Raw genomic sequence first — 26,652 nt, 5'->3', positions numbered from 1 at the left:
ACCACATCTAATTTTTGGCATCCCTAAGAACCAATTTTCACCCCTTTCAGGGTGATATTGCCCCAGTTGAGAATGCATGGTATAAATATACCGTGCTTCTAATTTTTTTCTTTCAAGAAATGTTGCAATAAATAGCTTTAGTTTTGTATCTTTATACATATGCCTTAAAATATATACCTAGAAGTTATGAGGTATGTTCATTTCAGCTTTGCCGGATCTTGTCAAATTGTTCTCCAAAATGTTTATGCTAGTTTTTCATTACACCAATAGCGTATGATTTCCTGTTTTTCCACTTCTTCACCAATACTGGAGTTGTCAGACTTTTTGATTTTGTCAATCTTGTGTAAAATGGTATACCATTGTTTCAATTTGCATTTTACTAGTTACTAGTGAGAATGAACATATACTTTTCAGTGTTTATTGGCCATTTGGGTTTTCTCTTGGGTGAACTGCCTGTTTACACCCTTTGCGCATTTTTCTGTTGGTTTGGTCTTTTTCTTACTGATTTGTAGAAAGACCACATTTATCCATGCCACCCCAAACTTGGCATAAACCAACAATCATTTGATTAGGCCTGTGGAGTCTATGAGATAGGAATTTGGATAGGGCACAGCAGGGTATCAGCTGGGAAGACTTGAATTGCTGGAATCCTCTGGAGGCTGGAATCATCTGAAGACTCCATTGCTCACATGTGTAACATCTGGGCTAGGATGACTCAGACGTTGGATTCAGTTGCAACTGTTGGTGGGAGAACCTTTACATGGCCTCTTCAAATAGCTTAGACTCACAAGCTAGCAGCTGGGTTCTAAGAGAGTCTCCAGAGAGTATTCCAAGTAGAAGTGCTCCAAGAGAAACAGGCAGAAGCTGCACAGCATTTATGAGCTAGTCCTGGCAGTTATACAGCACTACTTCTTCTGTAGTCTATTATGGGAAGCAGTTATAAGCTTGTCCAGATCCAAGGGAGAGGAAATAGACTTAATCTCTTGATAAGTGTCAAGCATTCAAGGCCATTTTAGAAAAACCACCCCAATTATGGCTCCAGATCCAGCAATTCCACTCCTAGGAATAGACCGAAGAGAAATTAAAACATATGTTCACACAAAAGCTTGTACATGAATGTTCACAGCAGCATTATTCATAATAGCCAAAAAGTGGAAACAACCCAAATGTCAGTGGACGAATGGACAAACAAAATGTGGTATTGCCGTACAATGAAATGTAATTCAGCCATGAAAAGGAGTGAATTACTGATAACATGCTACAACTTGAATGAACCTTGAATACATTATGCTAAGTTAAAGAAGTTAGACACAAAAGGCCACATACTGTATGATTCTAATACATGAAATGTCCAGAATAGGCAAATTCATAGAGAAAGGAAGTTAATGGTTGCCGACACTGTGGAGAAAGGGGAATGGGGAGGACTGCTCACAGGTACAGGGTTTCTTTTGGGGGTAACAAAAATGTTTTAGAATTAGGTAGTGGTGATGTTTGTGCAACCTTGTTAATATACTAAAAAAAAAATACTGAATTGTACAAGCTCCAAAAGGAGGAATTTTATAGTATGTGAATTATATCTCATTTTTAAAATGGATTACCAAATCTATGAGCCTATACGAGGTATAATGACTTATTGATGAAGATTTAGACTAATGGATAGCAATCAGTTTATTGTACACATCAGAGGATGTGATGATTTTTCAGTGTCCAGGTATCATCTCTTCTTGTTCAGGTTCAGAAATCATGTTCTTCATGTTCTTTACTGTCAAATGTGTCATTGCTGGCTAATTTCATATCTCCTACAAGGAGAAAAGTAATAGTAACACTTTAAAAAAAACTGATGTATAGTTGATTTATAATATTGTGTTAGTTTCATGTGTACAGCAAAGTGATTCAATTATATATATTTTTTCAGATTATTTTACATTATAGTTTATTACAAGATATTAAATATAGTTCCCTGTGTTATACAGTAAATCCTTATTGCTTATCTATTTTACATATAGTAGTGTGTTGATCCCATACTCCTAATTTATCCATCCCCCCCTCCCTTTCCCCTTTGGTAACCATAAGTTTGTTTTTTAAGTCTGTGAGTCTGTTTCTGTTTTGTAAATAAGTTCATTTGTATCATTTTAGATTCTACATATATAAGTGATATCATATGATATTTGTCTTTATCTGACTTACTTCACTTGGTATGATAATCTCTAGGTCCAACCATGTTGCTACAAATGGCATTATTTCATTCCTTTTTATGGCTGAGTAATATTCCATTGTATATATGTACCACATCTTCTTTATCCATTCCACTGTCGATGGACATTTAAGTTGCTTCCATGACCTGGCTATTGTAAATAGTGCTGCAATGAACATTGGGGTGCATGTGTCTTTTTGAATTATGGTTTTCTCTGGGTATATGCTCGGTAGCAGGATTGCTGGGTCATATGGTAATTCTATTTTTAGTTTTTTAAGGAACCTCCATACTGTTCTCCATAGTGGCTGTACCAGTTTACATTCCCACCAACAGTATAGGAGGGTTCCTTTTTCTCCACATCCTCTCCAGCATGTATTGTTTGTAGACATTTTTTTTAAAACCTTATTTTTTTTATTTTTTAATTTTTGGCTTCATTGGGTCTTCGCTGCTGCACATGGGCTTTCTCCAGTTGCGGCAAGCAGGGGCTACTCTTCGTTGCGGTATGCTGGCTTCTCATTACGGTGGCTTCTCTTGTTGTGGAGCACATGCTTAGTTGCTCTGTGGCCTGTGGGACCTTCCCGGACCAGTGATTGAACCCGTATCCTCTGCATTGGCAGGCGGATTCTTAACCACTGCACCACCAGGGAAGCCTGTTTGTAGACTTTTTGATGATGGCCATTTTGACCAGCGTGAGGTGATACCTCATCATAGTCTTGATTTGCATTTCTCTAATAATTAACAATGTTGAGCATCTTTTCATGTGCTTTTTGGCTATCTGTATGTCTTTGGAGAAATGTCTATTTAGATCTTCTGCCCATTTTTTGATTGGGTTGTTTAGTAACACTGTTAATACAATGCCAAGGGTCTTTGTACTCTGTTTATAGTGAAACAATATAGATATTCTTGTTCCTGTAGTTCCCTTATACTATTTGTTTTCTCCAGGTTATATCATTACCCATGACACCACGTTATCCACATGTCACCCATGACTCTCTCAAAAATTATTACTGTGCTTTGTTTATGGTGACCACAAATGCAAGTCTTACCCAGAATATGCAAGAAAATTTGAACAATAATTTGTTTTATGGTCATGTTAAATTTTCATTCAGAATTTTATACCATAAGCATAGAACAACACCTCTTCTAACCATATCTTCTCTTATACTCTTTAAACCATAATCACAGCATTCCCAGACTGTGATCTCTTTCAGTGTTAACCACATCCTTACCTTCCACACATCATGGATAGAGCAAGAGGAATGATATCATTTGTGCATGCCTCCTTTGGCATGACTTAAGACTGACATGGGTGAGAACATTGTTATCACCACAGCATTCAGAAGCAAAAGAGGACATTAGTTGGGAAGGGCCTGTTGGCACTGTGGAGCAACAGTCTCAAAAGCACCCAGAAGTGATCTTGGAGGAGGAAGTGGGGGCTACTCCCAGAGGACTGCCTGACATACGTCCCAGAGTCTTTGGAGGAGATGGAGTGACTACCCTGGGTGCCAGTGGTAGGGTGGGCAGGGGGTGGGGGTGGAAGTGGCTTGAGTGTAGTGATGTACAGGATAAAAGATGCCCGCTGTCATTCTGTTGTCCTCTGGTGCTATGGACCTCACACAGCTCCACAGTCAGAACACTGACAGGAGAGGATCAATACAGGAACCCATACATACACCTCAAGCCCAAAGGTTAGTAGAAGACTGTTGGTAGCCCAGAGGCCTGAGCTCATCTTCTGCCTGACCCCCAAGTAGGCATGTCAGCATGATCCTGGAGACCCAATCTCATGCGATTCCACAAAAGAAATACTGTGCTGGCTAGCACGAGTGATCGGCTCACCAGGATGCACTCTTGGAATTGAGACCTGATCACAGGGCCTTGGAATAATGCCACAGGCATGAGTTTCAGAGTTTCTCGGGCATCCTCGAATTGGAGAACCCCATGAAGGGGAGAAATTGGGACAAGGGCTCAGCAGGACCTGGTCTGGGCTGAACCTTGATGGCACTACTGGCCCAGGTTGGTCCCAGGCACATGAGGGAGACTTAGAAAATTTCCAGGAAGGCCTTCCAAAGCATGAGGCCCTCTGAGGCACAAGACCCAGGACAGGGGTCTGGGAATAAGGGTATTATTATAAGTGATTGCTCTGCAACTGTGAAGATAAGTTGTAAAGAGAGCTTCCACCTAGTTCTCTCTGTCACTGGGATTGCTCACTCTGGGAGAAGCCAGCCCTCATGCTGTGAGGACATTCAAACAGCCCTATAGAGGAGCCCATTTGGAGAGGATCTAAGGCCTCCTACCAATAGCCAGCACCAAATTGTCAGCCATACCTTGGAAGTAATTCCTCTAGCTCCAGTCAAGCCTTTGGATAACTGCATCCTTGGCTGACATCTGATTGCAACCTCATGAGAGACCTTGAGTCAGAAATGGAGGGAATAATCTATGTCATCAATGAATGAATAAACTATGTCGGTCAACACTGTACAGGCCAAACTCTTAGCAACCTCTTGTTCTAGGTGGAGAATTCAATATTAGCTTGACAAAAGATTTCTTGTGGCTTAAGTATGGCAAGGAAATAGCTACTGCTGTACCTGAAAGGGCCACACCAGTACAAAGGTAAAAACTTCTGCAGCAACCTGTGTGAATTGATGACCAGGAACCAGATAGGCCCTATTCCCAAGCACTTTAGCCCCCAGAAATGTGGCTGAAATTAGGGTGGGGTAGGGAGAGAAACCTCAAGGAAGACTGATAATGTATTTTCTCCCACTCCAGTGGAATAAGGTTCAGAGTAAACATTAGGTTGCACTATAGAAAATAAAATGTTTATTGCATATCTGCATTTGTGTACTGAGAATCATACCCTGTCCATTTGTATTCTTTACTGAAAAGATAGTTATTCTAGCCTTCTAGGGAATCCCCTGGCGGTCCAGTGGTTAGGACTGCACGCTTTCACTGCTGAGGGCCCAGGTTCCTCCGGGTTCCATCCCTGGTCGGGAGATGCGGCCAAAAAAAAAAAAAAAAAAGCTATTCTATCCTTCTAGAAAGCAGTTTCCTAAATCCTGCATTCTGATTTGATCTTCACTGATCAAATGCTTAATCTAAATTTCTTCTCTTATTTTGCGAGAACATTTTCTGTCCATGGGACTGTTTCCTTATTTGTAAAATGAGGGGCAGGGTTGGATCTATGTTTTGTGCAGCCCCAAACATCTACAATTATAAGGCTGTATTTAAGAAAAAGAATAAAAAATTATGTAATAAAGTCAATATTTATTTAGAATAAGAAATCATTACAGATTTTTAAATGCTGCCAAAACCACAAACATAACACAATTCAAAAAACCCACATTATTATTACTAACTTGCCTGTCAACCACGATATGCTTTTTTTTATCTTTTTCTTTTTTTGGCTGCATACTCTTTGCCTCTTCGTATGACCATGTTGTATTATTTTTATAAGATATTAAGCGATACTAGAACGATAAATTAGCAAAAAAAAGTTTTTTTAAAAATTGATAGTGCAGAAACTTTTTTTTTTTAATCAGTCTTAGAACTCCTTACTATAAGTTCTTGCGCAAGTATTGCTTCTTGTCCTCGGGGAGCTCCAGTCCTTTGATTTTCCTTGGCTTAGTTTCTTCAGGGCTGCCAGAGCAACTCAGCCAGATAGCCACACTCGTTCCCCTCCCACCCACTGCACTAATACCCACCTCCCCCAAGCAAGGTGGATGGGGAGGTGGTCCTTGCAACCCGCTGGCCCCGCCCAAGACCCCAGAACCACCACTTAGGCTTAGAGGGTGATCTCCAGGGTGGGGTCCGTGCGTCCGATGCAGGACTGGGGCTGCTAATTCCTCCTCGAGTTCCTGGAGGATTCGCTGAGCCTTCTAAGCTTCACTAGATTCACGGTAAATTGGCCCTTGTGAGAGCGCTTTTCTAGGTGTTCTCTGAATCTCTTTCCCCCTTTAACATTCCATGACCAGCCTAAAACCAGAATCCCGGGACTTTGCGGTGCTATCCCACCGCGCGTATTGGAGGCTGAATTACTTGCCCTGTGTCTTGGGTGGGGCCTGCCCCTCTTCTTTTTGTCCACTAGAGGCGGCTTTGGACCGCGACCCTTTCTTACTATGAGGGAAGAAGGCGGATATCTTTCGCTACGACGCTGGTTGGCGGCTAGAGTCTTGATCGACACGGGCGTTAAGCAAATGGCTCGGAAGTAAGCAGCCGTTGTTTATGCACGTACAGCCAATGGGAAGGCAGAAGTGCAACCAACGGCCAATGAGGACTTGCCTTAAGCGGAACGCGGGGGCGGGGCTTCCCTCGAGGGGCGGACGCGAGGCAAAGAGTCCGGAGCGGACCCTGGGAGAGTCAGAAGCACATCCGGTGGTAGGAGAGCTGTTTGGACTCCTGAGCGGCGGGTCAGAAGGTACGTCTGAAGCTAGGACTGCGCAAACCGGGAGTGAGAAATGGAAAGAGGGTTAGCAGTTGTTGCTTGAGCAAGAGTGGGAGTAGTCTCCGTTTTCGGACTGACTGCATCCTGGGGAAAGTGGGCCCTGGTCGACAACTGGACTCCGGAAAGCTAGGCGGGGAGGGGAGGAAAACGACAACTACTACCGCGCATGCGCAACTGTACCGGAGCGGGGGAGGGGCGGGGACGAGTCCAAGGGGTCTCTGGGGGTCGTCGAGGCGCGGATTCTGCACGCTAGCGCTAGCGAAGGCTCCTTCTTGGCCTTCCTTCCCCCGCATTGCGCGTCCCTCCTCCTCCTCCTCCGCCCGGTGTAGACGGCCCAGGCCCAGCCTTGATCCCTTGAATTCAGGGCACGTCCCCCGCACCTTCCTTCCGAGGAGAATGAAAGCGAAACCTTACGGGTTTGTGGTCATAGCCGCCCCACCCGACAGATCCCTGGCCTGCTGGGGGTCCTCTGGCCGGGCCCCATTTGGGTGAGCGGCGGGTGCTGGGACTCAGGAGGGCCTGGTCCGGCAGGCTGCCCTGTCACGGCGGGGCGGGTGATGTCACACGTCTCTGTGACCTGCGAGGCTCCTTATTTACTTGGAAGCCAACAGCAGAGGCGGGAGGTGAGGAGAGACCCGGGCCAGGCCTGGCTTGCCAGCCCCCCAGGGCAGCCCCGCTCTGGTCTGATTGGTTACCTTTGGACAGGTGAGGTGGCTTTGGCTTTGCTTGGTCCTGGGCCTTGTGGGCGTCTTTCTTAAAGTCCGCTCAGGAAAGGCGTCGTTGGGCGGTTGCTTTTCTTTTTTTCTTGGACGTACGTGCTGGAGCTGTGGTATTTTTGTGTGTTTATTAAGTGAGGAATTGCAGCCCGGTGCCAGCCCAAGTTGCATTGCCTGCCGCATGAGCCTTCCATTGACCAAACAACAAAAAAACCCTTTCTGAACTTGAGTCTCTGTTCCAGCAATAGTTAAGTTGTGAATGTGTAATCACTAGAAGAGCTGACTGTGCCTGAAACATAGACAAAAATTTCAGGGTTAAAGATTAATGGCGAATGGGCTTTTCTAGTTACTTATTTATTTCAAGTTTATCTTTTGGTTGCATGTGTAGTTTAAGAATTAAGTTCAAGAAAGATAAAAGTTTCATAATTGCATTTCTTACGGCTTCTGCAAACACATTTCTGTAATTATTTGATTTACCCTCTTTGGTGTTTTATTATTCTTCCTTGTCTAATATTTTTTTTGGCCTGGCTTCAAGAGTATGTTGACATTTAGATTCTCTGCCATTTTCCTCCAGTGGGGTCAGAATGGTTGAATCCTTGAGAAATGCAGTCTGTAATTTGGATTCAGAGTTTCCTAATTCCATTATTCATTTTGTTGTGGAAACCTGGCTTAGTACCCTCTTTCTTCCCTTCTCTCCCTTCCCCACTATTGATCCAGTGAAGTCTCGCTCTCCTAAAAAGGAAAGGTAAAATTAATCCAGATATTTGGTCAGCATTTCCACATCTTTTCTTGGTTTATGCATATGGTTCGTACTTAGAAATGCTGAAAAATGCAGAAAAGTATAATAGGAATCAAAATATGTTTGTTGTTGTTGTTTTACAATTTCTCTTGACCTATAGCTGAAACTGCTTTAAGGAAAACTTGCTTTTCTGCTGTAAGGTGTAATAGTAGAAAGAGCACCAGGCTTGAGAGGTCAGAAGACCCCTAACCTGATTTCTGGCTCTACTGTTTTTTTAAAAATAATTAATGAATTTATTTATTTTTGGCTGCATTAGGGGTGTTCGTTGCTGCGCGCGGGCTTTCTCTAGTCGCGGCGAGCGGGGGCTATTCTTCGTTGGGGTGCGCGGGCTTCTCCTTGCGGTGGCTTCTTTTGTTGCGGAGCACGGGCTCTAGGCGCGCGGGCTTCAGTAGTTGCTCCGCGGCATGTTGGATCTTCCCGGACCAGGGCTCGAATCCGTGTCCCCTGCATTGGCAGGCGGATTCCTAACCACTGCGCCACCAGGGAAGTCCGTGGCTCTACAATTTATTTCAACTCTCTGATGTTGGTCAGTGCTAATGTCCATTTAATGTCCATTGTAAAGTGTTTAGGACTTTATAGTAATTTCACACAGGTTTTCTTATTGGCATTCAATGAGCTTAGTAGAGCAGGTGTTAGCTAATCATCCTTCCAGATGAGGAAGCCTAGATGACCTTAGGTAAAATGATTTCCCCAAAGTTATGTGGTAGAATATGGCAGGACTTGTGACTCCAAATCGAGTGCTCGTGCCACTATTATGCTGCCTTTTTGAACTTACTTTTTAATCTTTAAAGTGGGACTAATCATTCTTGCCCTTTCTTCATGTGTGTGATGATCAAAGGGAATAGTGTATATAATAAAACACTTTGAAATTTGTTTAATTTCATATAAATGCAGTCAGTGGTATTGTTATAAAAGGTACTATTGCTAGCCTGAAGAGTTTCACTTTATTTCATAAACTACCCAAGGGTATTAGTCTCCTCTGGGAAAACACTGAATATTCTCTTGATGCACTATCCTGCTAAATTTTCCTTTGCTACTTTGACTTGGCGGTAGAATCTGCTAGAAGTGTCTTTTACTCCACCTTGTTTTCCTCTAGAGTTTCTGACCAAATTTCATGAAGTAGCTTTTATATTATACATACTCATTTTTGTTTTCAAAAACAGTATTCGAACCAAGGAGAGAAAAACTGTAGAGACTGGCTTTTAGGGCCACTTCAGTGACCCTCTATTAAGGTAGGCTCCTCTCTGAGCCAGCTGGGGAATGCTGATTTGTGGTCGCAACACTTGATTAGATGATGGGGGTCTAGATTTACTCTAGAGACTTAAGTGTGGGGGGTGCTTACTGTGAAAAGTGTGAGAAAAGTTCCTGAACAATTAACTGGAATCCAAAACACTTGGGAAAAAAAGAGCTTCAAGGATGAGGGCTGAGTGGGTGTGCTGTTTGTCCTAATCTATGTCTACTCTCATTTGGGCTAAATATGGTTTTATTAGGCAGGGATTGCTGGTTTATACTGGAGGATGATTATGTATTTAGGACATTGGGACCGTTCTGCGATTCAGTTTGTCAAACAGTTGTGCTTATAGAGAGGGAGATTCAACAGTGTCCATTTGATGCAAAAAATAATAATAATTTATTGAAGGAAGTAGGCATTCCATCTCCAGTTACTGGTTTGGTTCTGAGGCAGCCTCCTAGAGATTCAGGGTTACCTAATCCAGGGATTTTGGTTCAAGTTAAGGGATGGGCTGGGACATCTAGAGTCCAAATCTAGGACAATCAAAGCCCAGCCCTAGTCGAGACAGAATTTCTTGGATTTCCTGAAATCAAACTGATCTACCTCCTAGGGGTGGCAAGGAAAGCATCAAGCTAATAAACATTTACTTTATCAAATTCTCTACCACATCACATTATCACTTAGTGGTCATTAGGCTGACTCAAAACACCTTTGTGGTCCTGGGGGACAGGAGGTACAGTGTAAATGTACCAGCGGAGAGGCATGCCATTTAAACAAAAGTCATTTTAATCAGTAGTAAGATTTACCAGGTTCCTTCAAATTCCAGTTTATAATTTTCTTAGATTCCCCCTCCCCCCCATTTAATTTTACTCTCTCATTAGGGTAAATATGCCTTCAGGTTATAGCTAGCTGTGAGTTAGTGATTCAATTATATATATATATATATTTTTTAACATCTTTATTGGAGTATAATTGCTTTACAATGATGTGTTAGTTTCTGTATTATAACAAAGTGAATCAGCTATACATACATATATATCCCCATATCTCCTCCCTCTTGCATCCCTCTCCCACCCTCCCTATCCCACCCCTCCAGGTGGTCACAAAGCACCGAGCTGATCTCCCTCTGCTATGTGGCTGCTTCGCAGTAGCTATCTATTTTACATTTGGTAGTGTATATATGTCCATGCCACTCCCTCACTTTGTCCCAGCTTACCCTTCCCCCTCCCTGTGTCCTCAAGTCCATTTTCTACGTCTGCGTCTTCATTCCTGTCCTGCCCCTAGGTTCTTCAGAACCATTTTTTTTTAATTCCATATACATGTGTTAGCATACAGTATTTGTTTTTCTCTTTCTGACTTACTTCACTCTGTATGACAGACTCTAGGCCCGTCCACCTCACTACAAATAACTCAATTTCGTTTCTTTTTATGGCTGAGTAATATTCCATTGTGTAAATGTGCCACAACTTCTTTTATCCATTCATCCATCGATGGACACTTAGGTTGCTTCCATGTCCCAGCTATTGTAAATAGTGCTGCAGTGAACATTATGGTACATGACTCTCTTTGAATTATGGTTTTCTCTGGGTATATGCCCAGTAGTGGGGTTGCTGGGTCATATGGTAGTTCTATTTTCAGTTTTTTTAAGGAACCTCCATACTATTTTCCATAGTGGCTGTACCAGTTTACATTCCCACCAACAGTGCAAGAAGGTTCCCTTTTCTCCACACCCTCTCCAGCATTTATTGTTTGTAGATTTTTTGATGGCCATTCTGGCTGGTGTGAGGTGATACCTCACTGTAGTTTTGATTTGCATTTCTCTAATGATTAGTGATGTTGAGCATTCTTTCATGTGTTTGTTGGCAATTTGTATATCTTCTTTGGAGAAATGTCTATTTAGGTCTTCTGCACATTTTTGGATTGGGTTGTTTGTTTTTTTGATATTGAGCTGCATGAGCTGCTTGTATATTTTGGAGATTAATCCTTTGTCAGTTGCTTCATCTGTAAATATTTTCTCCCATTCTGAGGGTTGTCTTTTCGTCTTGTTTATGGTTTCCTTTGCTGTGCAAAAGCATTTCAGTTTCATTAGGTCCCATTTGTTTTTGTTTTTATTTCCATTTCTCTGGAGGTGGGTCAAAAAGGATCTTGCTGTGATTTATGTCATAGAGCGTTCTGCCTATGTTTTCCTCTGAGAGTTTTATAATGTCTGGCCTTACATTTAGGTCTCTAATCCATTTTGAGCTTATTTTTGTGTATGGTGTTAGGGAGTGTTCTAATTTCGTTCATACATGTAGCTGTCCAGTTTTCCCAGCACCACTTATTGAAGAGGCTGTCTTTTCTCCATTGTATATTCTTGCCTCCTTTATCAAAAATAAGGTGACCATATGTGCATGGGTTTATCTCTGGGCTTTCTATCCTGTTCCATTGATGTATATTTCTGTTTTTGTGCCAGTACCATACTGTCTTGATTACTGTAGCTTTGTAGTATAGTCCGAAGTCCGGGAGCCTGATTCCTCCAGCTCCGTTTTTCTTTCTCAAGGTTGCTTTGGCTATTCGGGGTCTTTTGTGTTTCCATACAAATTGTGAAATTTTTTGTTCTAGTTCTGTGAAAAATGCCATTGGTAGTTTGATAGGGATTGCATTGAATCTGTAGATTGCTTTGGGTAGTAGAGTCATTTTCACTATGTTGATTCTTCCAATCCAAGAACATGGTATATCTCTCCATCTGTTGGTATCATCTTTAATTCCTTTCATCAGTGTCTTATAATTTTCTGCATACAGGTCTTTTGTCTCCTTAGGTAGGTTTATTCCAAGGTATTTTATTCTCTTTGTTGCAGTGGTAAATGGGAGTGTTTCCTTAATTTCTCTTTCAGATTTTTCATCATTATTGTATAGGAATGCAAGAGATCCCTGTGCCTTAATTTTGTATCCTGCTACTTTACCAAATTCATTGATTAGCTCTGGTAGTTTTCCGGTAGCATCTTTAGGATTCTCTATGTATAGTATCTTGTCATCTGCAAACAGTGACACTGTTACTCCTTCTTTTCCGATTTGGATTCCTTTTATTTCATTTTCTTCTCTGATTGCTGTGGCTAAAACTTCCAAAACTATGTTGAATGATAGTGGTGAGAGTTGACAGCCTTGTCTTGTTCCTGACCTTAGAGGAAATGGTTTCAGTTTCTCACCATTGAGAACGGTGTTGGCTGTGGGTTTGTCATATATGGCCTTTTGTATGTTGAGGTAAGTTCCTTCTATGCCTACTTTCTGGAGGGTTTTTATCATAAATGGGTGTTGAATTTTGTCGAAAACTTTTTCTGCATCTATTGAGATGATCATATGGTTTTTCTCCTTCACTTTGTTAATATGGTGTATCACATTGATTGATTTGTGTATACTGAAGAATCCTTGCATTCCTGGGATAAACCCCAATTGCTCATGGTGTATGATCCTTTTAATGTGCTGTTGGATTCTGTTTGCTAGTACTTTGTTGAGGATTTTTGCATCTATGTTCATCAGTGATATCGGCCTGTAGTTTCCTTTCTTTGTGACATCTTTTTCTGGTATCAGGGTGATGGTGGCCTTGTAGAATGAGTTTGGGAGTGTTCCTCCCTCTGCTGTATTTTGGAAGAGTTTGAGAAGGATAGGTGTTAGCTCTTCTGTAAATGTTTGTTAGAATTTGCTTGTGAAGCCATCTGGTCCTAGGCTTTTGTTTGTTGGAAGATTTTTTAATCAGTTTCAGTTTCAGTGCTTGTGATTGGTCTGTTTATATTTTCTATTTCTTCCTGGTTCAGTCTCAGAGGTTGTGCTTTTCTAAGAATCTGTCCATTTCTTCCAGGTTGTCCATTTTATTGGCATATAGTTGCTTGTAGTAATCTCTCATGATCCTTTGTATTTCTGCAGTGTCAGTTGTTACTTCTCCTTTTTCTTTTCTTTTTTTTTTTTGCGGGCCTCTCACTGTTGGCGGCCTCTCCCATTGTGGAGCACAGGCTCTGGATGTGCAGGCTCAGCGGCCATGGCTCACGGGCCTAGCCGCTCCGCGGCATGTGGGATCTTCCCGGACCGGGGCATGAACCCGTGTCCCCTGCATCGGCAGGCGGACTCTCAACCACTGCGCCACCAGGGAAGCCCCTCCTTTTTCATTTCTAATTCTTGAATAATACGTTTTTAAAATTAAAATACAGAGCATATGTAAATTAGGCCTATGATAAAATGTCTTCTAAAACTAGATTTTTTTTTTTTAACGTGGACCATTTTTAAAGTCTTTATTGAATTTGTTACAATATTGCTTCTGTTTTATGTTTTGGTTTTTTGGCCACTAGGCATGTGGGATCTTAGCTCCCACAATCCCAGGGGGACCCGGGATTGAACCCTTAACCCCTGCATTGGAAGGCAAAGTCTTAACCACTGGACTGCTAGGGAAGTCCCTAAAACTAGACTTCTAAAAGGGAAAATCATCACCTGTAGCCTGTGAAGGGTGTGTTTGGAACATTCATTAAATGATTATAAACAACAACAAAAATTTAAGAAAAGGGGGAAAATCGTGCACTGAGGACATGAGAGTAATGAATTACACTAGTAAAAACAATGGTTAATATATTGAGCTGGTCTTATGTACGAAGCACTATTCTTAGCACGAAGCACTATTCGAAGCACTATTCTTAGCACGTTGTATTATCTCACTTAGTCCTCATCTGTATGAAGTAGGGAATGTTAAGTGTTATTATTTTACAAATGAGGAAACTGAAACCAGTGAGGTTAAGTGCCAGAAACTTACTCCATCACACAGCTAAGGAAGTAGCCAAGATTCAAACACTGCAGGCTGTACTCTTAACCACTATGCTAGAGACATGGTTGTAGAGTCTACAAACTATTCAGTAGAAAGAACTACTAAAAAAAATTAGAATCCCCCCCCACCACCTTTTTTTTTTTTAACCACATGAGATTTTTCTTCTCTCAAGTATCAATTTGGTCCCTTTGGGTGTGTGGGAACAGGATTCAAGATGGTTGAATTACTACAACAGGAATGAAGAACCAATTCATGCACTGAATGTTTAATTAAATGTGTGAACAATGTTTCTTTGGTTTGTTTAATGTTGTTAAATTGTATACACTGAGGCAGCTTCTGGGCTGGCTCCAGCAGGCAGCAAGCTTTTCTTTGTCAAAGGCAAGGATTTTTAAAAAATGAATACTAAGTGCATGATTGTTTTGTATAGCTTTTGGCCACTTGGCCATGTTTCATATGCATTGTACTTAATAGGTGTTGGAATAAGATTGAGGATAATTTTTTTTTTTAATTTAAGGCTTGGCTGTTGATAATAATATTTTGTTTTAGGACATGGGTAAGGAAGATTCTTAGAAAACAACAATAGATTTAACAATATGTAAGAAGACAGAGATGTTAATTGATAAGAATATCTGTCCCCTCCTACCTGCCCCTGCTGCCCTTTCCTCCTCAAACAAAAGCAGACCCCAGGAATACCTAACTCAAAACAATGTGTTTACTTGAGTTTTTCTATCTTGATAAACCTATGCAGTAAGCGTTTTTTTGTTTTTGTTTTTTTGGCAGCACTGGGTCTTCGTTGCTTCACGCGGGCTTTCTTTAGTTGTGGCTAGCTGGGGCTACTCTTTGTTGCAATGTGTGTGCTTCTTGTGGTGGCTTCTCTTGTTGCGGAGCACGGGCTCTAGGTGCATGGCCTCCAGTAGTTGCGGCGCGCGGGTTCTAGAGCACAGGCTCAGTAGTTGTGGCGCATGGGCTTAGTTGTTCCATGGCATGTGGGATCTTCGCAGACCAGGGCTCGAACCCGTGTCCTCTGCATTGACAGGGGGATTCTTATCCACTTAGCCACCAGGGAAGTCCTATCGTGCAATATGTTTTTTGTTTTGTTTTCGGGTGGCTCTGGCAGAGAGGTTGGCCTGGGGAACCACGGATGGTGACACTTCCAACAAAGCTTGAGCAATATATGCATGACAAATTTTGACAAGTTTTGGTATCCTGCCTTTCAAAGTATGAAGGCATAAAATGAGTCTCTAAACTAAATTAAAGGAATTTGGTTATGTAACACCTGAACATTTACTTCTCATTTACAAATGCAGTGCAGGCATATTTCCCATGAGTCTCTGAGGCACTGTCCACCTCCCTATTTTAGATTTGAGTATAGAACTCTGTATGAGTTGGGGTCCAGGGTGAGACAGACCAGTGCTGGTATCCGTTCCGTAATGGGCTTCAGTGTATGTTAGGGGGAGTCCTATAATGAATAATTTTTGAGTAACTTGTAGTATACGTTTTCCCTTTATTTTGGTAAAATATATATAACATAAAATTTATTATTTTAATGTACTTTTACATTTATTTTTATTTTTTATTTTGTTTATTTTTTTGGCCACGCTGCACGGCTTGCAGGATCCTAGTTCCTTGACCAGGGACTGAACCTGGGCTCTTGGCAGTGAAAATGCAGAGTCCCAACCACTGGACTGCCAGGGAATTCCCTGTACTTCTTTTTAAAACCGAGATTGTCGCTTAACTATGGGGGCCCCTCTGGAATGTTAGCCGAGTTACTTGGTTAATGGTTTTGAATACTTCAAGCCCTATTGAGAGCTGTCTGTCCCTGGGGCTGAAAATACTTTTGGTATGGGAGCTGCTATTTTTGAGTTATGAATGCAATTTAATCTTGTTTAGCTGAGTTTGCATATGAACCATTGAAACATAGGTACCTTTTCTCTACAGCTTCTGAGCACAAGTAGTTGAGGCTAAGATAGAAAACTGGTAAGTTTAGTCTATCTGGCAAAAGTTATAAGAACAGTTTTAACTCATTACTTATCTGTATGTTAGTTCTTGTTTGTCTGGAACAGACCGAGAGCAAACTGTCGTATATTTCCTTGATTCTAAGACCTAACTTTTTTCCCCTCTAATTTTAACAGTTCTGAAATTATGTCATATTTATTAAATGTATACTTTATTGCATTTTTCCCCATGAAGCTGCTGCTACTAAAATTGCTGTGTACCTTTGCATCCAGAAAATTTGGTGATTACATATTTCACTTAAATTTTAGAGTTGGTAGTAATGTTGGAAAACTGGTTTTAATTAATTTTTTAATGATTTTAAATTGCAAGGCACTAAATCATGGAGAAATTCATATTTGACACCTCTGTTCCTACCCTCACAACCTTTGATGGTTTTGGTTTTTCCATCAGCAGTTGTAAGAGAGACAGTCAGTAGCCCCTGGGAAATGCCAGAGAGCAAACTGCCATTCTCCCCTCCCAGTTTCCATTCAGTGGGGTCTGGTTACAGAGTGTTGCCCCTTTCTGACTAATAATCCCCAGGATATTTGAGGATTTAACACACACACACCCCCACACACACCTGAACTCTTGAAATTGGAAGCAGGAGGCACTCTAGCTTTGTTGTGAATACTGAGAAACTTGGCTCTGAAGGTTGCTTCAGTGCTGTTGCAAGTTCTGTCTAGGGATGTCATTAAGGCTGTTAATGGAAGCTTTAAACAAAGACACTTTCCAGGTGCTGGATTCTGCCATCCTGTAAGTGTGTTCTCTAGAGGACGGATTCATCATGGTTACGGAAGGCTTTGGTTGGCTGTGCAATAGCCTGCAACCACTGCACCATCTAGATCAAGAGGGCCCAGAACCCCGTGACTTGGAGGTGAGAGGAACGGCTTTAGTAGGTTCTGCAGCTTCTCACTGTATATATCCTTAAGAACAAAACTAACAATACAGTTGAGGTGAGTAGCGATGTTGGTGAGAAAGGAAAGAGGAAATCAGAGAGAGCAAGCCAGCCATTGTAATTGTTCCATATAAGAGAGAGAGCCTCAGGAAACAAGCGGTAGTGATGCTTGTGACTCTAAGGATGGCATCTTTCCACTGGCCCAGGATTCCTCGGGAAGTCAGTTTGGGGATTGTAACTTTTATTGCCTGGATTAATTTTGCTGAGTATTGGGCTAGGTGCTGATAGAATGGGTGTGAGTAGTAGTTAATCCCCTCCTCTCCCCCGTTTTTGGCTGATTTGAAATGAGTGGGTATTATGGGTCTAATAAGAATCTGGAGGATTGATATTTAGGAAGGATGAAAGCTCTTGATTAGATTTTTAGTTCTGTAGGTTAAATGTGTTTATTTAGGATTGCATTGAGATAGGGGAGGGAGCAAAACTTAAGATCATGACTTTATGGTATTGATGTAATGTAACCTGGTTGTAGTTCAGTTTTAAAATGCCCTTTCTGACAATTGGGACAGTTGACAAGATCTGAATAAGGTCTGTAGATTAGATAATGGTATTGTATTATTGTTAATTTACTGATTTTGATCATTGTTTTCAGGATATACATACTGAAGTGTTTAGGTGTAAAGAGGCACTGTGTCTTGCTAGTTAAGAAAAGGTCTCCATGTATTGCTATATGGGGGGGGATAAAGCAAATATGGTGACATACTAACATTTAGGAAATCTGGGTGAAGTGTGCAGAAATTCCTTGTACTATTCCAACTCTTCTGTAAGAAAGGTTCTGAGATTGTGTTTTAAAAAATTCTCTCTGCACAAATTTCTTTTTCATGGAGGAACTTTCCTCTTTTTAAAATTGTGGCTCCCTTACAGTTCAGTTCTAAATTGCATTGGGTGGAAAGTTTCTAAATGTATATTTGAAAAATGCAAGCCCTAGTGTCAGACCCAGCTTTATAATTTTTCTTTTTTATCTTTAAACTTCTGTGCCTTTGCTGAGGGAATTCTCTGGCTTCTTGAAAAAATGACAAGTTGCTTTATGTTCCAGTAAGACTGGGTCCCTTTAACTAGCTTGCTAATAGAGAATTTCTCAAAGAAACAAACTCTCTTTCAAAGGGGCAGGATGGGGCTTCCCTGGTGGTGCAGTGGTTGAGAGTCCGCCTGCCGATGCAGGGCACTTGGGTTCATGCCCTGGTCCGGGAAGATCCCACATGCCGCGGAGCGGCTGGGCCCGTGAGCCATGGCCGCTGAGCCTGCGCGTCCGGAGCCTGTGCTCCGCAACGGGAGAGGCCACAACAGTGAGAGGCCCGCGTACCGCAAAAAAAAAAAGACGTTGAAGGGGCAGATTATCTTCTGAAAGAATAGAAATCAAATGCTAGTAATGAAACAGTTTGGGGAGAAGAAGATGGGTTCCTCTGACCCCTTTAAAATGGTTGTGTATGATTGCAAATATTCTAGAAGGAAATATATAAAAATGCAAATGGTGGTGTTAGGGCAGTGGGATTTTAGATATAACTTTCATTTTTCCAAACTTGTATGTTGCTGTTTTTCATAAGAAAGTTGTTTGTTATTTTGTGTGTCCTTGTATCTTTAAAATAACTTTTCTTGGGCCTCCCTGGTGGCGCAGTGGTTGAGAGTCCGCCTGCCGATGCAGGGGATACGGGTTCGTGCCCCGGTCTGGGAGGATCCCATATGCCGCGGAGCGGCTGGGCCCGTGAGCCATGGCCGCTGAGCCTGCGCGTCCGGAGCCTGTGCTCCGCAACGGGAGAGGCCACAACAGTGAGAGGCCCGCGTACCGAAAAAAATAAAAAAATAAAAAAAAATAACTTTTCTTATTTCCTTGATTCCACAGAGTGGAGGCTGTGTCCCACAGACTCTAGCATCATGAACATATTTGATCGGAAGATCAACTTTGATGCACTCCTTAAATTTTCCCACATGTAAGTGCTTTGACCTTAACTGTACTTCCATATTACATTTCCCTTTATATCTTGTTTCTTTTCCTTTTCCTGGTGTATTAACTTTTGTACGTATAAACTAACATACTAACTTTGCTAGAATCCAGAGGATCAGATAAAAGCACCCAAAGTCTAAGGGCTGCTCTGTGGTCGCTGGAAAGCCATTTAGTTATTATAGTTTGGGTAATGATTGTTCATAGTTTGGGCATTGGGGCTTTCCTCAGCATTTAAGATTTTCTGTTTGTGAACCTAGTTTTCAAAGCGTTCTTTTTTTTTTATTGTGCCAAAACTTTTACATATTCCCTGGGAAGAAGAAGGAAAATTATTCTTAGCTTAGAGATGAGATTGGTCCTAGAGTAATGGCCATTATTAACATTCTTTCCTAGAACCCCCTCGACACAGCAGCACCTGAAGAAGGTCTATGCCAGTTTTGCCCTCAGTATGTTTGTTGCGGCTGCCGGGGCCTATGTCCATGTGGTCACCCACTTCATTCAGGTAAGAGCAGTTTTCTCCTCTAGTTGCTGTGGCCCAGATCGCATTAGGAAGAAACTAGCTCAGCAGGGTGGTACAAGCCTATGTCCTTCCTTAATACTTCTCAGTAGTTTGGGATCTGAACCCAGCCAGAGCCAGTTGTAAATCAGGACATGCAGAACCATTTAATTTTTCTGGCAATTCTGCCCTCTCTAGATACTGAAAACAGGATGTTTTGGCCCTGACACTGAACAGTGTGCTGCTGACACACAAGACCCCCACCCACTGGGGAGACGTCTGCGTGCTGGGGTGGTTTTGCACAGTAACTTTTTTATCTTTTCTTCCTCTTTTTTTTTGCCTGAATGACTGTGTAGTACTTAGATACAAAACACTGATTGTATGATTATCAGGAGAGACAGGGTTGAGACCTTTAAGGAGTTGGCCCATTTTATTCTTGGAGAAACTCATTTTCCTTTGTTGAGTGAGAGTTTGAGTTTGGCTAGAAGCAATAAAAGGGATGGTTGAGGAGTACTCGAAAAGTTTGAAGCTCACAAACCAAGACTTGTCCGTTTTGGAGTGACCTTTTTAATGTAAGTACAGGGGTGTACCTGTGTTGGCATTTGCCCCTGCTGGGAGTGGCATGATCAGGCATCCCCTTGCTCAGGCACCTCCTGGCAGAGGTTGTGTGAAAAATTACTCTAGACACTCAAAGATAGGGCTTTGATCCCTCAAGTTCAGACTAAAACATAGTCTACCTTTTAGGCAGAAGTGGCCCTTTTGGTTTCTGGTTGTTTTGTTTGTTTTTTTAAGTAATATAGTGAAATATAGTCATCCTCATTATTCATGGATTCTGTATTTGTGATTTACCTACTCAGCAAAATTCATTTGTAACCCTAAAATCAGTTCTCACGGTGCTTTTGTGGACCTTTGCAGCCATACACAGAGTGGCAAAAAATTCGAGTTGTCCATTGCACCATGTTCTAGCTGAGGTTGAACAAGGCAACACTGCCTTCTTTCAAGCTCTCATACTGTAAACAAGTGTCTTTTTCATAGTCTATTTAGTGCCACATTTTCTCCGTTTTTATAATTTTTCTTGGTGATTTTGATGTTTAAAATGGCCTCAGGCATAGTGCTAAAAAGTGCTGAGTGGTATTGCTAAGTGCAAGACTGTGATGTGCCTTATAGAGAAAATACGTGTGTTAGATAAGCTTTGTTCAGGCATGAATTACAGTGCGGCTGGGCACGAGTTCTATGTTGATGACTCGACAATATATATCCAATGAAAGAGCTTAAACCTTTATTTCCTCCAGGAACATTTGTTCAGTATCACTGATTCATTGCTTACAGTGGCTGTATAAAGCAGAACTACTGTGAAAACTGAGGATTGACTCTACCTTTAAAAGAAGGAAGGAACTTTGGTGTCCACATACATCCTTGATGATTTTCCTCTCTTTCTAATGCTTGTAACTTTTCCCACTTGCTTTAAAACAAAAAATTTTTTTCTTATAAAACTAATGCATGTTCATTGTAGAGAATTTAGAAAACAGACTAGTGAGAAGAAGGAAATATAAAACCCCATAATCCCATCATCCTAAATTAACATTTTGGTTTTTACTCTCTGTCTCAGTTCATTCAGGCTGCTATAACAGAATTCGATAAACTGGGTGGCTTAAACAACAAACGTTTCTTAGAGTTTGGGATGCTGGGAAGTCCAAGATCATGGTAGGTGCTGGCAGATTTGTTCTGTGGTGAGGGCCAGCTTCCTATGTAAACAGTCATCTTCTCCTGTGTCATCACATGGTAGAAGGGGCAAGGGAGCCCTCTGGGATCTTTTTTATAAGGTCACTAATCTCCCTTTGTGAAGGCTCCACCCTTATGATCTAATCACCTTTCAAAGACCCCACCTCCAAATACCATTAAATTGCGGATTAGGATTTAAACATGAATTTGAGGGGGTGGGCACAGTCATTCAGTTTTTTCTGTGTGTGTGTATATACATTTGTGTGTGTGTGTGTTTTAAAGTGATCAAAAAGAGGTCATTCCTACTTGTTCTGCAGATTGGAATATGCTTCAAGCACTTGTCACTTTGATTCATCTTTTCTGTTTCTTGGGTCAGACTTATAATTTGACTTGGGCAGTTACAGTTAATGGACTGCCTCCAGCATCCACCATGGTCCTGACCTTGTCCTTCAAGCTTCTGGTTTTTCTCCTCAGCCCTCACTGCCTTTTCTGCTGCCTCCAGGTTAGAAACAAATATTAGGAAGTCCAGGTGAATATTTGAACCCGATAAGGTCTCTTGCAAAATAAATTTGATACTTTCAAGTGTTTAATTATTGACTGCATCTAACAGGCTGGCCTGCTCTCTGCCTTGGGCTCCCTGGGGTTGATGATTTGGCTGATGGCAACACCTCATAGCCATGAAACTGAGCAAAAAAGACTGGGACTTCTTGCTGGATTTGCTTTCCTTACAGGTATGTTAAGGGATTGGTTTAACTTTGAGGGAGGGACACTGTATTTTTAGTATCTCTGTAGATTAAGGCCCAAGATATATATTTATTCTGATGCACCCCAACTGGCACACTGTACCATCCTATCTTGTATTTGAGTGTGCCTTGTGTTGCTTTCTTATTTCATGTAGGTGCATCTTGCTTCCCCATCTAGAAGGCTGTTTGTGACTAGTGTCTGTGACTTCTACTTTTGTATCCAAAAATAAGCATTTGTATGCTTGAATGAATGACGTTTAAGAGCTTAGGTAGCATAACTTGTTAATGGTGGACATGGGACTAAACTAGGCCAAGAATCTGACCTAGTTGAACTCAACTGGCAACTATCATAGGAGCATCTCTTCTGAATCTTGTGGACAGTTAATTAAAGTCATACATTGAGATCCATCCTACAGGGCACTTTGCTGATTCTCAAGAAAAGAATTAAAAGCGCAGATCTTCTAGAATTGTCATTAAGGAAAACAGGTCTCAAGGTACATAGTAAAAATACTTGCAAAGCAACATTTGAGTTAGTACAACTCGTTCTGAGTGCGTCTAATCTATACAGTGTTGAAGAAATTGTAGAAAGGAAGGGATTTAGAGATTTAAGATTTTTAGATCAGGGAAAGCTAGTTTTTGAAGGTACTAAAGGGGTGGGGTTATCAAAAGGAGAGAAAAACCAGAGTAGAGGAGATGTTGGAGCTGGAACAGGTTGCCGCTGCACCCTCCTGTTGGCAAGTGTCCACCTGCAGAACCGGTCTGGCCTTTTCTGCTACAGAGGGAGTCAGCCTTCATGACTACAGGTTGTTGGCCACAAGGCACTGCTTTGCTCTTTATCCTTTTCATCTAATTCCTGATCTGGCCTACATTACAGTCTCACATCACTGCTCTTCAGAGTTTTGCAGCCTTATAATTTAGCTGGAAAATGTTTGACATGCCTGCTTCATTTTTCCTAATGTCTATTCCTCCTGGGTCATCTATGATTTTCAGCCAAGGGGACAGTTGTGCAGGTCTGTCCATAAATAACTCAGTCGAGTATTTGTTCTCTGGAAAACAGTTAAGGATGGAAGAGAGAAAGATTTAATTACGTTAGTCCACTTGTTTTGTTGTTTTCTAGGACTGTAGGCATGCCCATGCTATTGATGATCAGCTTTTGGATGAGAATCCTCTTCAGAAATTGGTGTTAATGCTGTGTTCTGTGGCTTTTTGTTTTCTAGGAGTTGGCCTGGGCCCTGCTCTGGACTTGTGCATTGCCATCAACCCCAGGTAACTATGGTAGTAGTGTCTTATGAATATACCTTCTAAATATACCTTCTAAATATAGGTTATATACCTGTAGCCCTTGATACAATGGTCTTTTCCCTTAACAGCATCCTTCCCACCGCCTTCCTGGGCACAGCAATGATCTTCACCTGCTTCACCCTGAGTGCACTCTATGCCAGGCGCCGTAGCTACCTGTTTCTGGGAGGTATGTGTGGACTGGAAAATAGGGAGAGGGTCTCCACTTTAGCCAGAATTCTCACTAGGACCTTTACCCTCACCTCCAACTTGTGACTGTTGGGTTGAAATTGAAAGCCTTCATTTTGGGGGGAAAGTAAAGAATGGTCTTAATGGGATTGCCTTGCTTTGCTTTGGCTTTTCTCAAGATGGCTTTTTGTCTTTTCTTACAGGTATCTTGATGTCAGCCATGAGCCTGATGCTCTTGTCTTCCCTGGGGAATCTTTTCTTCGGATCCATTTGGCTTTTCCAGGTGAGATTTGCATATAACTTTGCAGCAGCCATTTACCTTGCATTTCTTTTTCTTGCTTAATAAGTCTATCTTAGCCAAGATAGACTCAGAATTCTCATCTTTGTGGGGCAGTGCTCTTGAAGCCTCACTACTCACCCTCCCAGGACGGAGCCTTCTGCTACAGGTGGAAGTACAAACTGAACAGGGGTTGGGCATTGCAGTGGATATGGTTTGCTCAGAGATCATTTTTCTAAAGCCAGTCCAGCAGTGGCTCCTTGTTAAAATGATTGAAGCTCTTCCAGTGACCTGAAAAAATAAGTGCAGAATTGTGCCTAGGGAAGTAATACGGTCTTCACTATGGGCTTCAGTTCCCACGAATGTTAATGTCTGTAGGGTTAGCGTTCGATGTACTTTCAAGCGGCCAAGGGCCAGAAAGAGGTATGGCTGTTTTTTCTCTACAATGTCTACCACATGGTAACCTCATCTCATTCTTCTTTTGTTAGGCAAACCTGTATGTGGGGCTGGTGGTCATGTGTGGCTTTGTCCTTTTTGATACTCAGCTCATTATTGAAAAGGCTGAAAATGGAGATAAAGATTATATCTGGTGAGTGTGAAACCTGGTCTTTAATGAGTATGAAGCGGGGAGGCATAATCTTCCTTTCGACGACTCTTTTCTGATTCTCTGGGATGATCTTTTGCTTGGCTTCCCTTTCTTTCCACATCGGTAGGAATAAGAGTGGACCAGATGGCACTGGCTGACTTATGTGGCCAGCCTTCAGGGGCATACGTGATAGGATATCTATGGTTTTGGAACTGTGCACCAAAAAGCATCATTTCCCTCAATTCCTGAAAGACATCAGATTTTTAAAAGTTGGACTAATAATATGTATTTAATTATCCATACTTTGAATAGTGGTTACCTCTAGGCAGAGGAGAGGGAAAGGGATCTTTCACCTTTTACTCTTAATGCTGTTGTATTCTTTAAGCCTTTAACAATGAGAAGAAGATATGCATATAATTTTTTTTAATGTAGTAATCCTCTCAAAATCTCAGCTAGTTAATGGTAGTTCCAGGGTTCAGACTTAGGCCTCTGCAGAGTCTAAATTTTCTTTTCTCTATGCTCCATGGCTTTGCTGAGTTGAAGAGGATCTCAGACACTAGAGTTGTACTTAGTTGGTGGTGGAGTGCTGGTGAAGTTGACTCTTGGGGTTGGGGCGGGGTTTCTGTGTTCTGCACCTTTGTGGACTTGTGGATAAAGGAAAGTGGGAAGTGCAGTTTGTGACCTGGTTCTTCTCTTTCAGGCACTGCGTTGACCTCTTCTTAGATTTCGTTACTCTCTTCAGAAAACTCATGATGATCCTGGCTATGAATGAGAAGGTTAGCACCACCCAAAGATGAAAGACTGGCTCCTGAGCTCAGCATCTGTGTGTACTTAAAGCTTGAGAACTTGCTCACACTGTGTGGGTCCAGGGTAACTGTAAGGCAGGCCACTGAGTAAGAGTTCAACTAGAAGTCTTTAGCTGTTGGAGAAAAAGGAACAAGTAAAAATCATCCTTTTTTTTTTTTTCTTTTTTAAATGAATCCCTGAGATTAGTTTCAAAAGGAAAAGAGCTTTAGTGGCAACAAGAAACAGTCTACTATATGAGGAATTTAAAGGTTGTAAAGATAGTTGTGACTCAAAAAGATATCCTAGAGGATTTATATAATACCACCAGCTTTTGTATATATATTTTAGAAATAGGCCAATTTTACCCATTTGTTAGTCTTAATTTTTTTCAAGAGAGGCATTCTATATAGGGTTAGTGAGTGGCAAACATCATCCACTCCAGTAGTAGAGGAACAAATGAAAGCACAGGCCTTTCTTAACAGAATGTAAGGTGGAATGTGAGTCGGTGCAGTGGTGATGGAAGCAGTTGACCAGATGGGATTGGTGGTCCTCTGTCTGGTCTGTACCGCGACTGGACTGAGGACCAAGGAGGTCCTCCAGTTTCAGTCAAAACAACATCCTTTTCATCCATGTAATGATACCCTGGGCTTCCCCCCAGTGCAATGAAGAGTTGAACTGGACTGTATTATTTCGAATGTTGATTTATGCCGAGGATTTATGCTTTCTTCTTAGGCCTAATGGGAAGTTGATCTTGGCTTGGTCTTGGCCTCTCATTTAGTTATTTTAGGGTAGACCGCTGGTCTGCAGCCTTCAGTGGTTGGGATCTGAGCTGTCGTGGTTGTGAGTAGCCAGGAGTGGTTAGGCAGCCCACCTAGCTACTCATGGGGTAGCAACAGGAACAACTGCTCAACCTTGATTGTTGTCAAGTCTGTAGCAACTTCGGAGACCACCAGCAGAAGATGGTTAAGATTTAGTTCCTCCTATACTGAAGGAGCATCTCTCCTCCCTTTTTACTGTCTGGATCCCTTCCAATCACTAACCAAAGGCAGTGAGGTATCGGCTGACTCGAGTTTTAGCTTAAATGTTAATGCCAGAAGTTAATTGGGTAATTTTCCTCCATTTCTAGGATAAGAAGAAGGAGAAGAAGTGAAATGACCATCCAGCCTTCCCCAATTTGACTTCCTCTCCCTCCGCCCCTCATTTCCTCTTTGCACACATTACAGGTTGCGTGTTCTGTGATAATGAAAAGCATCAGAAAAGCTTTTGTACTTTGTGGTTTTCTCTATTTTGAATTTTTTGATCAAAAAACTGATTAGCGAAATATAGTTTGGAGTTTGGCTTCATATTTTGGGGGTTCTTCCCCGCTCCCTTTTCTGCCATCCCCCATCCCTAGCCTCTTCCTCTGCTCAGGCAGCCAGTCCGCCGTGATGAGGAGCGGGATCCGCAGAGGAAGCAAACTCCAGGAGTCCGCTTTACGACTGAGCTTCACGAGTGGACCTGAACTGTTTGGTAGAGACGCCTTGCT

The 26,652-nt window shown here is 41.8% G+C and overlaps 1 protein-coding gene across 2 annotated transcripts; it reads left to right on the top strand.

The window, feature by feature from the left end:
* Positions 1-6,497: 6,497 nt before the first annotated feature.
* TMBIM6 (transmembrane BAX inhibitor motif containing 6) lies at positions 6,498-26,452 on the top strand. 2 transcript variants are annotated; one of them, XM_060112835.1, is made up of 10 exons: positions 6,498-6,605; positions 18,952-19,039; positions 19,444-19,552; positions 21,879-21,999; positions 23,229-23,277; positions 23,382-23,479; positions 23,682-23,761; positions 24,244-24,344; positions 25,042-25,164; positions 26,254-26,452. In XM_060112835.1, the coding sequence occupies exons 2-9, from the start codon at positions 18,984-18,986 to the stop codon at positions 25,136-25,138; spliced, it is 711 nt and encodes a 236-aa protein (XP_059968818.1). In that variant the 5' UTR covers positions 6,498-6,605; positions 18,952-18,983; the 3' UTR covers positions 25,139-25,164; positions 26,254-26,452. The 2 variants fall into 2 exon arrangements, with proteins under 2 accessions (XP_059968818.1, XP_059968816.1); XM_060112833.1 differs by having other exon boundaries at positions 6,499-6,605; positions 25,042-25,117.
* Positions 26,453-26,652: the final 200 nt, after the last annotated feature.

Source organism: Mesoplodon densirostris, chromosome 11 (genome assembly GCF_025265405.1).
Source record: "Mesoplodon densirostris isolate mMesDen1 chromosome 11, mMesDen1 primary haplotype, whole genome shotgun sequence".
Taxonomy (NCBI): Eukaryota; Metazoa; Chordata; class Mammalia; order Artiodactyla; family Ziphiidae; genus Mesoplodon; species Mesoplodon densirostris.
This window is presented reverse-complemented; position numbering and strand designations above follow the sequence as displayed.